Here is a 14,956-nt window from a genome sequence, read left to right on the forward strand (position 1 = left end):
ACCTCTCCTGGACGTTCTGCTCTGTGATTGGCTGAGGGGGGACTCTCCAGGGACAGAAGACCCGCCCCCCCGGCAGCCGGTGGAAGTCAAACTGACAGCAGACGGCTGGGTCGGGACCGCAGGTGTGAGGGACATCGTAACTGTAGAAGGGCATCATGTGACACGTGATGTCACTGAGGGGGGAGGAGTCTGAAACACATCAGACAGAGTGATGTCACTGAGGGGGGAGGAGTCTGAAACACATCAGACAGAGTGATGTCACTGAGGGGGGAGGAGTCTGAAACACATCAGACAGAGTGATGTCACTGAGAGGGGAGGAGTCTGAAACACATCAGACAGAGTGATGTCACTGAGGGGGGAGGAGTCTGAAACACATCAGACAGAGTGATGTCACTGAGGGGGGAGGAGTCTGAAACACATCAGACAGAGTGATGTCACTGAGGGGGGAGGAGTCTGAAACACATCAGACAGAGTGATGTCACTGAGGGGGGAGGAGTCTGAACACATCAAACAGAGTGATGTCACTGAGGGGGGAGGAGTCTGAAACACATCAAACAGAGTGATGGCACTGAGGGGGGAGGAGTCTGAAACACATCAAACAGAGTGATGGCACTGAGGGGGGAGGAGTCTGAAACACATCAGACAGAGTGATGTCACTGAGGGGGGAGGAGTCTGAAACACATCAGACAGAGTGATGTCACTGAGGGGGGAGGAGTCTGAAACACATCAGACAGAGTGATGGCACTGAGGGGGGAGGAGTCTGAAACACATCAAACAGAGTGATGTCACTGAGGGGGGAGGAGTCTGAAACACATCAAACAGAGTGATGTCACTGAGGGGGGAGGAGTCTGAAACACATCAAACAGAGTGATGGCACTGAGGGGGGAGGAGTCTGAAACACATCAGACAGAGTGATGTCACTGAGGGGGGAGGAGTCTGAAACACATCAGACAGAGTGATGTCACTGAGGGGGGAGGAGTCTGAAACACATCAAACAGAGTGATGTCACTGAGGGGGGAGGAGTCTGAAACACATCAGACAGAGTGATGTCACTGAGGGGGGAGGAGTCTGAAACACATCAGACAGAGTGATGTCACTGAGGGGGGAGGAGTCTGAAACACATCAGACAGAGTGATGTCACTGAGGGGGGAGGAGTCTGAAACACATCAAACAGAGTGATGGCACTGAGGGGGGAGGAGTCTGAAACACATCAAACAGAGTGATGGCACTGAGGGGGGAGGAGTCTGAAAACACATCAGACAGAGTGATGTCACTGAGGGGGGAGGAGTCTGAAACACATCAAACAGAGTGATGTCACTGAGGGGGGAGGAGTCTGAAACACATCAAACAGAGTGATGTCACTGAGGGGGGAGGAGTCTGAAACACATCAAACAGAGTGATGGCACTGAGGGGGGAGGAGTCTGAAACACATCAGACAGAGTGATGTCACTGAGGGGGGAGGAGTCTGAAACACATCAGACAGAGTGATGTCACTGAGGGGGGAGGAGTCTGAAACACATCAAACAGAGTGATGGCACTGAGGGGGGAGGAGTCTGAAACACATCAGACAGAGTGATGTCACTGAGGGGGGAGGAGTCTGAAACACATCAGACAGAGTGATGTCACTGAGGGGGGAGGAGTCTGAAACACATCAGACAGAGTGATGTCACTGAGGGGGGGAGGAGTCTGAAACACATCAAACAGAGTGATGGCACTGAGGGGGGAGGAGTCTGAAACACATCAAACAGAGTGATGGCACTGAGGGGGGAGGAGTCTGAAACACATCAGACAGAGTGATGTCACTGAGGGGGGAGGAGTCTGAAACACATCAAACAGAGTGATGTCACTGAGGGGGGAGGAGTCTGAAACACATCAAACAGAGTGATGTCACTGAGGGGGGAGGAGTCTGAAACACATCAGACAGAGTGATGTCACTTCTGATCTGTTCTAAATGCACCTTAGAGGAATATTTTTCAAGTTTTTAATACTCTTATCAACAGATGAGCGGACACATATGCTTTATGCTAAAGTTTATTATCATTTGAACAATGACAAATATTCTCATGAATATTAAACACAACAACCTGGAACCTCTCTCATACAATACAAATGGGGTGTGTGTGTGTGTGTGCGCGTGTGTGTGCGTGCGTGCGTGCGTGTGTGTGCGTGTGTGTGCGTGCGTGCACGTGCGTGTGTGTGCGTGTGTGTGCGTGCGTGCGTGTGAGTGCGTGTGAGTGCGTGTGTGTGTGTGCGTGCGTGTGTGCGTGTGTGTGTGTGTGTGTGTGTTGGATCGTTGGAGCTATGTGCAGCTCAAGGCATATGCTCTAACGGGAGCTGCCTGGACGCTGCAGTCATGCTGCACTCTCCGAGCTGAGTGTGAGACTTCTCCTCCAACGTCCCGCTGTCTGCTTCCTGCATCAAGTCAAGTGCTCGGCGCCGTTGTGGCGAAATGTCGCTCCTCTGTTTTCATTTAAACAGCTCCTTATATCCGTTAGCGCAGCTAGCTAGCACCAGATGCTAACAGCAACAATGCACGTAAGGTCTCTCTCGCTCGCTCGGGCCACACATTGTAAATGGCCATTGGTCACACCACCAGTTTGTTTTACTGTAAACTTGGAGGAAGCCTGCGCAGAGCAGACTGCTGCTGCAGCTGCTACACACCGACCCCCCCCCCTCTCCCTCACACCGACCCCCCCCCCCCTCTCCCTCACACCGACCCCCCCCCCTCTCCCTCACACCGACCCCCCCCTCTCCCTCACACCGACCCGCCCCCCCTCTCCCTCACACCGACCCGCCCCCCTCTCCCTCACACCGACCCCCCCCTCTCCCTCACATCGACCCCCCCCCCCCTCTCCCTCACACCGACCCCCCCCCCTCTCCCTCACACCGACCCCCCCCCCCCTCCCTCACACATCTGTGTTATCAGTGTTATAAGTGTTATCTGTGAGACATCGCCACAACGAGTCAAAATGATCCGCTATGTCCACAGACTGCAAACAGCGCTCTGCATGTCCTGCTCCACTGTCTGTGTGTGTCGGTCCAATCACATTCAGCATCCCGTCAGCGTCCCCCCCCCCAAACAATCAGCGAATCAGAGGCACAGTAGGGCGGGTCTTCGCGGAATGCAGGTGGGAAAAATGTGTGTCTCGTCTCTTTCAACCTGTCTGAGTCAGAGCGAGAGTTTACAGCTCACCTAGTTGCATCTGTGCTGTAGCTAGCAGCCTAGTTTCACCTACCGGGGGGGCAACTGACGAATAGGCCTTGCCACCCAGCTGCCACCCCAGTTGGCAGCTGTGTTTTGAAAGAAAAGTTGTGGCTCATCGGACATTTATGAGAGAAAGTTTCTAATGTCCGAGTGCAAGTGAATGCAGCACGTCATGTAACCCCTCCCCCGGTCCTGGCGTGAGCGTGGAAATATGATTGGCGGCGATTTCATTTGAACAGGACGGCGCAAAACAAGAAGCATCCGGACCCAAGCGCTGAAGGACTGAGGTGCGGTCTGACAGAGCTCTCAGCATCCAATCAAAACGCACTGAAGCTTTGATCTGAATCCGTCTGTGAGGCGTTCTGCTGAACAAGATGGTAATCGCCGCATTCAGCTGCAATACACGTCAACGTGATGCTCTGCTCACGGACGAGCACACAACACTATTAAGATGATGACCTTACGTGTGTAAATATATTTTTTCTGCCCCCAAAAAACAGTTGTACGTCCTGAGAAAGTCAAATCAGACGGTGTGTAACTTCACTGCCCAGCCAAACAAAGTAACCACTGTGATGTAACTAGGCCAGCAGCTAAGGACTCTGCACTGGATCATAACTGAGTATAAAGAAGGCCTGAAGTGACGGAGACCCCCCCCCCTCAGACCCCCTCTCAACATGAACACTGGCTGGTGATTTGATGAATCAGCTTCGTGATGGAATAGAACTGAGCTGTGCGCTGAGGATGCTCAGTGGCTGGTGTGTGTGAGGTGTATGATGAGGCAAAGGGGGGTTTGTTGAAGATGTGTTGGGCCTGAGGAACCTCAGTGGACACACGGGGGGGGGGGAGACATCTACAAAGCACTAACGGGAATGCTGAACGAAAGAGGGTGCTATAACTGCAGCTCGTACTCTGCGACTCTGAGGGTCGAGCACAGACACAATGAAACGGCTGCTTGCAGAGACTTTAGTTTTTGAAACCTCGTGTTTAGAACCTTGTTGAATTGTTTAAACGTGTGAATGACCGTAATAAACGCACCTTTGTCTTATTGAAACGTTTATTTTGGACCTTTAAGATTTGTATTTGAGTACCCTGCTGATGATGTCCTTTTGTTGTTCTGTTGATGTTCATGTTTCATGAGGAACTACCTGAGCAGCTCTCAATGGGATTCATCTGGATAAATAAAGGTTTGAATGACATGATGTCACTGAGGGGGGAGGAGCCTCATGAAACTCTCTGCTTATAGTACATTTTCTTACATAAGTATTATTTGTACATATTGCTTCCTTAGTACTAGTACTCACTAATAGCACTTATTATTACAGTGTTTATATAACAGCAGGTGAACGAACCCCAGCTCTGCCTCCACCTGAACTCCAGAGTCTGCTGCCGGGCGAACTCCTTCTTCACAGCGTAGTGAACGCGCTGGATGACCATGTTGCTAAGCCCCGCCCCCTTCAGCAGGTAGGCCATGGAGGGGGAGTGGCCAAACGGGTCGATCGCCCAACCACTGCTCGGCTTCACACCTGCAGACAGGAGGGGACTCTTTAAAGTAGAGACACTACCTACTGATATACACCTGAACATCAGCAGGAGAGGACTCTTTAAAGTAGAGACACTACATACTGATATACACCTGAACATCAGCAGGAGAGGACTCTTTAAAGTAGACACTACATACTGATATACACCTGAACATCAGCAGGAGAGGACTCTTTAAAGTAGAGACACTACATACTGATATACACCTGAACATCAGCAGGAGAGGACTCTTTAAAGTAGAGACACTACATACTGATATACACCTGAACATCAGCAGGAGAGGACTCTTTAAAGTAGAGACACTACATACTGATATACACCTGAACATCAGCAGGAGAGGACTCTTTAAAGTAGAGACACTACATACTGATATACACCTGAACATCAGCAGGAGAGAACTCTTTAAAGTGGAGACACTACATACTGATATACACCTGAACATCAGCAGGAGAGAACTCTTTAAAGTAGAGACTCTACATACTGATATACACCTGAACATCAGCAGGAGAGGACTCTTTAAAGTAGAGACACTACATACTGATATACACCTGAACATCAGCAGGAGAGGACTCTTTAAAGTAGAGACACTACATACTGATATACACCTGAACATCAGCAGGAGAGAACTCTTTAAAGTGGAGACACTACACACTGATATACACCTGAACATCAGCAGGAGAGGACTTTTTAAAGTAGAGACACTACATACTGATATACACCTGAACATCAGCAGGAGAGGACTCTTTAAAGTAGAGACACTACATACTGATATACACCTGAACATCAGCAGGAGAGGACTCTTTAAAGTAGAGACACTACATACTGATATACACCTGAACATCAGCAGGAGAGGACTCTTTAAAGTAGAGACACTACATACTGATATACACCTGAACATCAGCAGGAGAGAACTCTTTAAAGTGGAGACACTACACACTGATATACACCTGAACATCAGCAGGAGAGGACTTTTTAAAGTAGAGACACTACATACTGATATACACCTGAACATCAGCAGGAGAGGACTCTTTAAAGTAGAGACACTACATACTGATATACACCTGAACATCAGCAGGAGAGGACTCTTTAAAGTAGAGACACTACATACTGATATACACCTGAACATCAGCAGGAGAGAACTCTTTAAAGTAGAGACACTACATACTGATATACACCTGAACATCAGCAGGAGAGGACTCTTTAAAGTAGAGACACTACATACTGATATACACCTGAACATCAGCAGGAGAGGACTCTTTAAAGTAGAGACACTACATACTGATATACACCTGAACATCAGCAGGAGAGGACTCTTTAAAGTAGAGACACTACATACTGATATACACCAGAACATCAGCAGGAGAGGACTCTTTAAAGTAGAGACACACACTGATATACACCTGAACATCAGCAGGAGAGGACTCTTTAAAGTAGAGACACTACATACTGATATACACCTGAACATCAGCAGGAGAGGACTCTTTAAAGTAGAGACACTACATACTGATATACACCTGAACATCAGAGGACTCTTTAAAGTATATATTACCCAGGTGTGTCTGTATCCACTGATGTCCTTCTATCAGCTGATCCAACAAAGCGTAATAATGAGAGTTTGCCTCGTCGGCCATCACCCAGCCACCCGTCACCATCTCCAGCTGCCCCCCCGCCAGCAGGCTGACCAATCACAGAGCAGCACACCACAGGAGATCATTGTGTTAATTCAAGACATTTATTTATTTCCGGATTCATATTATATTTAGTTTGAGTTACCGTTTGACCGTGTCTCTCTTCTTCTGGTCGAGCTCTTCCCACCATTTAGAGAAATAACTGATCTCTGCCCAGATCATCTTCCTCCTGCAGAGACATCACTTCCTGTTACACAGCTGATAACAGGAAGCAGAGAACAGGAAGCAGAGCACAGGAAGCAGAGCACAGGAAGCAGAGAACAGGAAGCAGAGAACAGGAAGCAGATAACAGGAAGCAGAGAACAGGAAGCAGAGCACAGGAAGCAGAGAACAGGAAGCAGAGAACAGGAAGCAGATAACAGGAAGCAGATAACAGGAAGAAGAGAACAGGAAGCAGATAACAGGAAGCAGAGAACAGGAAGCAGAGCACAGGAAGCAGAGAACAGGAAGCAGAGAACAGGAAGCAGATAACAGGAAGAAGAGAACAGGAAGCAGATAACAGGAAGCAGAGAACAGGAAGCAGATAACAGGAAGCAGATAACAGGAAGCAGAGAACAGGAAGCAGAGAACAGGAAGCAGAGAACAGGAAGCAGATAACAGGAAGCAGAGAACAGGAAGAAGAGAACAGGAAGCAGATAACAGGAAGCAGAGAACAGGAAGCAGATAACAGGAAGCAGATAACAGGAAGAAGATAACAGGAAGAAGAGAACAGGAAGCAGAGAACAGGAAGCAGAGAACAGGAAGCAGATAACAGGAAGCAGATAACAGGAAGAAGAGAACAGGAAGCAGATAACAGGAAGCAGAGAACATGAAGCTAGAGACAGGAAGCAGAGAACAGGAAGCTAGAGACAGGAAGCTGAGAACAGGAAGCTAGAGACAGGAAGAAGAGAACATGAAGCTAGAGACAGGAAGAAGAGAACAGGAAGCTAGAGACAGGAAGCTGAGAACAGGAAGCTAGAGACAGGAAGAAGAGAACAGGAAGCTAGAGACAGGAAGAAGAGAACAGGAAGCTAGAGACAGGAAGAAGAGAACAGGAAGCTAGAGACAGGAAGCTGAGAACAGGAAGCTAGAGACAGGAAGCTGATATTATTTAATTACACATTAATCTACTTGTTGTGTTATAAGACACTATTGTCCAATAGAGTTAATGAAAATTTAAATATTTTTAAAACCAAGGGGTCCCAGACAGGAAACCTGACAGGAAGTGGAACAGGAAGTCAGACAGGAAACCTGACAGGAAGTGGAACAGGAAGTCAGACAGGAAACCTGACAGGAAGTGGAAAGGAGGTGTTACTTGATAAGCGGTTGTACCTGCTGTCCTCAGACAGTTTGGTCAGCATGTTGTTGAGGATGTGTTTCGTCTGGTCGTGATAATAATTATCAAACGTCTTCAGCCAGCCTGAAACACGGCAAAACTTTATTTATAATGCGTTTATAAACAGGTGGGACGGAGCGTGGACAGGAAGCAGCAGTGATGTCAGACACAACATCACATTCAATCGTTAGCGTTACGTCGTGAAATGACGTTTTGAGAGTTACGTCGTTAGCGTTACGTCGTTATGGTTACCGGGGTCGTTGTGAGAGTGCGGCACCAGGATCACCTCCAGCGGCGTCTCGTCCCACTCGTCTCCTTGGTAACGGATATCAAAGCCTTGTTTCCAGACGCCGCCGGGAGGGTTATCGAACGGGAGCCGATCGTAAACATCTAGCAGCTGACGGGAACACACACTTTAAAACACACACTCTCACACACACACACTGTTGCACACACACACTTAAACATATCCAGAATATTCAGAAATGATGTAAATAAATATTAATAAATGTAATAAATAAATGAAAAATGTCTAAAATATCTTAAAAATAAAGAAAACAGAAGAAATTTCAGCAGAAAGTGAAAAACGATAAACCAGCTTTTACAACAAAACATCTGTTAGCATCTGCTAAGCTAACCTGCACTTCGTCGGCTCCGCCCTTTGTCTCGTCGGCCAATCGACAGCCAGGCAGCGGGTCAGCTGGGCTGTGGGCGGAGCTTACATTGGCTCCTCCTCTATTTTCCCCTTTAGGGTGGAGCAGAGAGTCTCGTAGCGTAGCAACCAGACGGTTGTTGTCGCTAAGGAGACGCTCCAACCTGTCAATCTTCTGAGCGAGGCGGGACAAATCCTGCAGACAGGAAGTGATGTCATCAGAAAACGTATACAAACTAAAAACTCCAGAAATCAAAAAGTAATGGAAGTGAAGTGTTATTATAGAATAAAGGGGAGGAAGGTATTGTTCTCCGGTAACCCGAGGGTAGAGGGTGAAGCAGCTGTTGCTAACGCTTAGCAGCAGCGTAGCATAGTCTCGTTGTTATTGTAAGCATTTCTATGTATGTATTGTTTACGGGGGGGGGGGGCGGCTCACCTGGTCCCCCTGTCCTGCAGGTGCTTCCTGCCGAGGCTCCGCCCCCTGCTCCAGCATGCGATGCAGTGACATCACGGCGGCGATGAAGACTCCGCCCACAAAGAGCGCGAGCAGCCGCTTCCTCTTCATCTGGAGACACGGTGATATTATATAGCTAAGACATCTAGAGCAGGGGCTCCCAGCTGGTCCGGCCTCAGGACACTCTTTCCTTGGCAATACATCGCGACCCGAAATGTCTAACCACTCAAATCTCTTCAACACCAAATGGTGCTGTAATACGCTTCTCAGCAGACACTATGAAAGTGCAGTGCACACATCCCTTCACAGACCTGAAGAACGCTTTAAAGGGTTCATGAGAGGGAATCAAAGCTGCTGAAACCCCACCCCAGCAGGGGGTCTGGGGGGATTCTCCCCAGAAGATGTCTATACATACTAAACATATAAACTACGCGTTCTGGTACACTCTGAGAAGAAAATAAATACATCTATTGCTACCCGACATGTTAATAATATTTGATGCCATTGTTTGTTTTTCACTTAGTTCTGACAGCTGGCTGCTCCTCACAGAGGAGAGCAAAGAGGAGTCTGTGGGACTTACTTTGTGGGTGAGGGGAGATCGCCCCCATTGCTCTGTGACCTGTCAATCATCAAACTGGGGGTCATAGTTCATTATGTGTTCATTTCTATCTGAAGCTGTCAGTGGCGTTTCTATATGTACAAAGTGGTGGGGCACAAAACACTCAGATGTCTAGAAGCTGAGGCTCCGACTCTTCAGGTTTACAAATGTTATATTTTGACCTAAATCAAAATATAATATTATTTTCAAAAGCTTTTTTTGTCTGATGCTTCAATTAATTTCAAACAGACAGTTCAACAGAAGGATACCCAAAAAATGTAATTTTATCATTTAAATATTGAATTGTTCTCTCTTAGTGAGATCCCATCTTCAATAACATTGCAGTCTTACCTTGACTTGAAGATTAAGTCCATGCTATCCCTCTGGACAAACATCTCTATTACTTTTTTGTAAAAGTCCTCCTTATCTTCTTGTAGTTTCAAAAGTCATAAATCTAATCTAATCAATAGATTTATGATTCGAAAATGATAAAAGTAGTGTAGACATGTGGATATTAACCGGCTGAACAAAACGTGCATTTATCTAACGGGTACGTTTCCCACAGATCTTATTTTGAGCTATTTTCTAAAATCCTATGGAGAAATCTCATTGCTTTTTGTGGAGGGAAGCCATGCGCAGTTTACTTCCTGGTTTTAGGACGCCTCACTGCAGCTCTCTCTCCTCCTCTTCACACACCACACTTTTCGCGGCACACGTACTTACAGCCAATCAGCTCTGAGTGATGTGAGATGACTATGGTGGGGATGGCAGCACTTTGCCCCTCTGGTCATTATTTTTTTGCCACACACATTAAATAGGACAATACTCTGAGCATGCGCAGTGTAGTTTTTACAGTCACCATTGACTTAAACAGGGAGAGGGAGGGGCAGGATCGGGTTTTGTCCCACATGGCTCTAAACAGCTCAATAGGCACACACTGAGTGTAGACACTCATTAGAAGAACATATACTAAAACAGCAATGAGACGAATCAGACGATTAAACATGATCTTAAAATGTATTTTATATATTTTTTAATTTATTTTTTGCATTTCTTTGTAATCATTATTTGTAATACTTTCTGCTGACACTAGGTGGGGCTGTGCCCCACCTGCCCCTAATGACCAGTCGCCACTGGAAGTTGTACCCATGGATGTATAAAGAATAGTTCTACCGCAAAGTTATTCTCCGTGGGGACTTCCGGCAACACTCTTGATTCTGATTGGCCAGAAGACTCGAGAAAACATCAGCAAAGATTATAACAAAGCACTTATATACTAACAAAGGACTGGCTTATCTTGAGTAGCACTTGATGTAGCACTTGATGTTCAAAATAAAAGTTTATTTTTCAATTTGTCTTTTCTTCACTCACATCCGCGACCCACTCGAAACGGGTCGAAACGGGTCCGCGACCCACCCGAAACGGGTCCGCGACCCACCAGTTGAGAACCACTGATCTAAATACATGATTTAATAACATTTGAATATTTAAAGCATTCAAAAAAACCATTACACATATTATAATCTTTACGAAACATAAAGATTTAAAGATGTTTTATTTTTCGTTTTAAATATTTGAATTTTTTCAGGACATAAAATATTCTTAAAAAACATCTTTAAAATGTTAATAATTTCAAAATCAAGACATTTATGTTTCTTCTTCATTTAAAGAGTTTAGTAACATCATGTTCACTTCAAGTGTTATTTTTGAGATCTCACTGAAGGGTAAACTTTAATCTTTATTAGTTAAAGATCTTTAAATAATTAACTGTGACGTGTCTCTCAGCTTCTTTAATAATAATTTAATAAAAACCGTTTGTAATTCAATAAACGGCTTTTATTCCTGAACATTATTCCTGAACATATATAAATAAAGATTATTTATTATAAAGTCTTCTGTAATTAGAGCCAGAACCTGCGCGCGCAGCTCAAACGGGCTTAAAGATAATATCTAAACTTCATATTAAAATTCAAACTTGCCTCACTTCCGCGTTGCTGCTGCAGAGTGTCGCGTGCTGTTCGTCCAGTGCGAAGACGCAAATTGCCGCGGGAAGAAACTCAAATAAAAAAAGTTCTTAATTATTAAAGTTAATATAATTAAAAACGTTGAAGTCTGTCGGAGCGTTTGTGCACGAGTTCCGCTGTTTGTTTTGCTTCCGGTTTGGTTCAGCTGACTCAGCGCTGCCGACACTTCCGGCCAGGAAATGACGTCTTTAGGAGGAGGTCCTTAAATGCCATTAAATGTAGTTTAAAAAGTACTTTAAAAAAGTACTCAGATCACTTCAGGAAAAGTACTTCTATCTTTTAAATACTCAATTACTGAAAGAATGTCTAAATGTTAATATATTAATATATACATATATTAATATACAAATATATAAATAATAATAATAAATGCAGGATATTTTATATTCTTTATGATGTGTGTATTCTACTGTAGCTATATAAATATATATAAAATAAACAGCAGATATAGATAAATATATATCTGCTGTTTACTTTATTCCACCTCCTGAATGCTGTAACAGATCAATGAATAGTATGTATTTAAAGGCCCCATGTCACGACCATTTCCTCTGATCATAGTTCCGTTGTTGAGGTCGATAGAATAGATTCACATTGTTCAGTGTTCCAAACTCTCATTGGTTTCTCACAGCGCCAGACCTCCAGGGGACGGGTCAGAAGCTACAGACCACCAGGGGACGGGTCAGAAGCTACAGAACACAAGGGGACGGGTCAGAAGCTACAAAACACCAGGGGACGGGTCAGAAGCTACAGAACACCAGGGGACGGGTCAGAAGCTACAGAACACCAGGGGACGGGTCAGAAGCTACAGAACACAAGGGGACGGGTCAGAAGCTACAGAACACCAGGGGACGGGTCAGAAGCTACAGAACACCAGGGGACGGGTCAGAAGCTACAGAACACAAGGGGACGGGTCAGAAGCTACAGAACACCAGGGGACGGGTCAGAAGCTACAGAACACAAGGGGACGGGTCAGAAGCTACAGAACACCAGGGGACGGGTCAGAAGCTACAGAACACCAGGGGACGGGTCAGAAGCTACAGAACACAAGGGGACGGGTCAGAAGCTACAGAACACCAGGGGACGGGTCAGAAGCTACAGAACACCAGGGGACGGGTCAGAAGCTACAGAACACCAGGGGACGGGTCAGAAGCTACAGAACACAAGGGGACGGGTCAGAAGCTACAGAACACCAGGGGACGGGTCAGAAGCTACAGAACACCAGGGGACGGGTCAGAAGCTGCAGAACACCAGGGGACGGGTCAGAAGCTACAGAACACAAGGGGACGGGTCAGAAGCTACAGAACACAAGGGGACGGGTCAGAAGCTACAGAACACCAGGGGACGGGTCAGAAGCTACAGAACACCAGGGGACGGGTCAGAAGCTACAGAACACCAGGGGACGGGTCAGAAGCTACAGAACACCAGGGGACGGGTCAGAAGCTACAGAACACCAGGGGACGGGTCAGAAGCTTCAGAACACCAGGGGACGGGTCAGAAGCTACAGAACACCAGGGGACGGGTCAGAAGCTACAGAACACCAGGGGACGGGTCAGAAGCTACAGAACACCAGGGGACGGGTCAGAAGCTACAGAACACCAGGGGACGGGTCAGAAGCTACAGAACACAAGGGGACGGGTCAGAAGCTACAGAACACCAGGGGACGGGTCAGAAGCTACAGAACACCAGGGGACGGGTCAGAAGCTACAGAACACCAGGGGACGGGTCAGAAGCTACAGAACACAAGGGGACGGGTCAGAAGCTACAGAACACCAGGGGACGGGTCAGAAGCTACAGAACACCAGGGGACGGGTCAGAAGCTTCAGAACACCAGGGGACGGGTCAGAAGCTACAGAACACCAGGGGACGGGTCAGAAGCTACAGAACACCAGGGGACGGGTCAGAAGCTACAGAACACCAGGGGACGGGTCAGAAGCTACAGAACACCAGGGGACGGGTCAGAAGCTACAGAACACCAGGGGACGGGTCAGAAGCTACAGAACACCAGGGGACGGGTCAGAAGCTACAGAACACCAGGGGACGGGTCAGAAGCTACAGAACACCAGGGGACGGGTCAGAAGCTACAGAACACCAGGGGACGGGTCAGAACCAGAGGGGCAGACCTGGGCCCTTTAAACTTTAGTTAAAGTATTATCAGTTAATGCTTTAAGTATAAAGTAGTACAAAATTACGATAAATTAAAATATAAATTTATTTTTAGATATCCTTGTCGAATCAGAAATATTTACCTTTTATTGTTGTTGAATAATTCTGCTTCCTGTCAGAGGGGCAACTCGTTAACACACGTTTCATATCATTTATATTAAATAGTGGAGAGAAAGGAGTCTCATCTCAAAGTACTCGAGTACCTGAACTTTACACCGCTGCTTAAAGTTATTCAGTCAAAGTGTTTTCATTAAACTTCAGTTAAAGTAATTCATAATATGCATCACATGTTAGAGCTTTCATCCAAAGCGACTCACATGCACACTGTGGGCAATCCCCACTGCGCCACAACGACATGCTGACTGCAGTGGGGTTTGAACCTGTGCTACAGCCCACTGCGCCACAGGGACACACCGACATGCTGACTGCAGTGGGGTTTGAACCTGTGCTACAGCCCACTGCGCCACAGGGACACAACGACATGCTGACTGCAGTGGGGTTTGAACCTGTGCTACAGCCCACTGCGCCACAGGGACACAACGACATGCTGACTGAGGTGGGGTTTGAACCTGTGCTACAGCCCACTGCGCCACAGGGACACAACGACATGCTGACTGCAGTGGGGTTTGAACCTGTGCTCCAGGCCACTGCGCCACAGGGACACAACGACATGCTGACTGCAGTGGGGTTTGAACCTGTGCTACAGTCCACTGCGCCACAGGGACACGACGACATGCTGACTGCAGTGGGGTTTGAACCTGTGCTCCAGGCCACTGCGCCACAGGGACACGACGACATGCTGACTGCAGTGGGGTTTGAACCTGTGCTCCAGGCCACTGCGCCACAGGGACACGACGACATGCTGACTTCAGTGGGGTTTGAACCTGTGCTCCAGGCCACTGCACCACAGGGACACAACGACATGCTGACTGAGGTGGGGTTTGAACCTGTGCTCCAGGCCACTGCGCCACAGGGACACAACGACATGCTGACTGCAGTGGGGTTTGAACCTGTGCTACAGTCCACTGCGCCACAGGGACACAACGACATGCTGACTGAGGTGGGGTTTGAACCTGTGCTACAGTCCACTGCGCCACAGGGACACAACGACATGCTGACTGAGGTGGGGTTTGAACCTGTGCTCCAGGCCACTGCGCCACAGGGACACAACGACATGCTGACTGAGGTGGGGTTTGAACCTGTGCTCCAGGCCACTGCGCCACAGGGACACAACGACATGCTGACTGAGGTGGGGTTTGAACCTGTGCTCCAGCCCACTGCGCCACAGGGACACAACGACATGCTGACTGAGGTG

General features: G+C 47.4%; 1 protein-coding gene across 1 annotated transcript; it reads right to left on the reverse strand.

Moving 5' to 3' along the window:
• Positions 1-3: 3 nt before the first annotated feature.
• On the reverse strand, positions 4-11,598 carry LOC117441032 (alpha-mannosidase 2-like; the record flags this gene model as incomplete). Its single annotated transcript, XM_034077230.1, has 9 exons — positions 11,436-11,598; positions 8,836-8,964; positions 8,386-8,595; positions 8,000-8,144; positions 7,744-7,831; positions 6,518-6,601; positions 6,294-6,421; positions 4,555-4,728; positions 4-189 (listed from the first exon to the last, which is right to left on the reverse strand). Coding segments are annotated over exons 2-9 (1,144 nt in total), but the record flags the coding sequence as incomplete, so codon positions are not given.
• Positions 11,599-14,956: the final 3,358 nt, after the last annotated feature.

The sequence above is a fragment of the Pseudochaenichthys georgianus genome, unplaced genomic scaffold (genome assembly GCF_902827115.2).
Source record: "Pseudochaenichthys georgianus unplaced genomic scaffold, fPseGeo1.2 scaffold_1416_arrow_ctg1, whole genome shotgun sequence".
Taxonomy (NCBI): Eukaryota; Metazoa; Chordata; class Actinopteri; order Perciformes; family Channichthyidae; genus Pseudochaenichthys; species Pseudochaenichthys georgianus.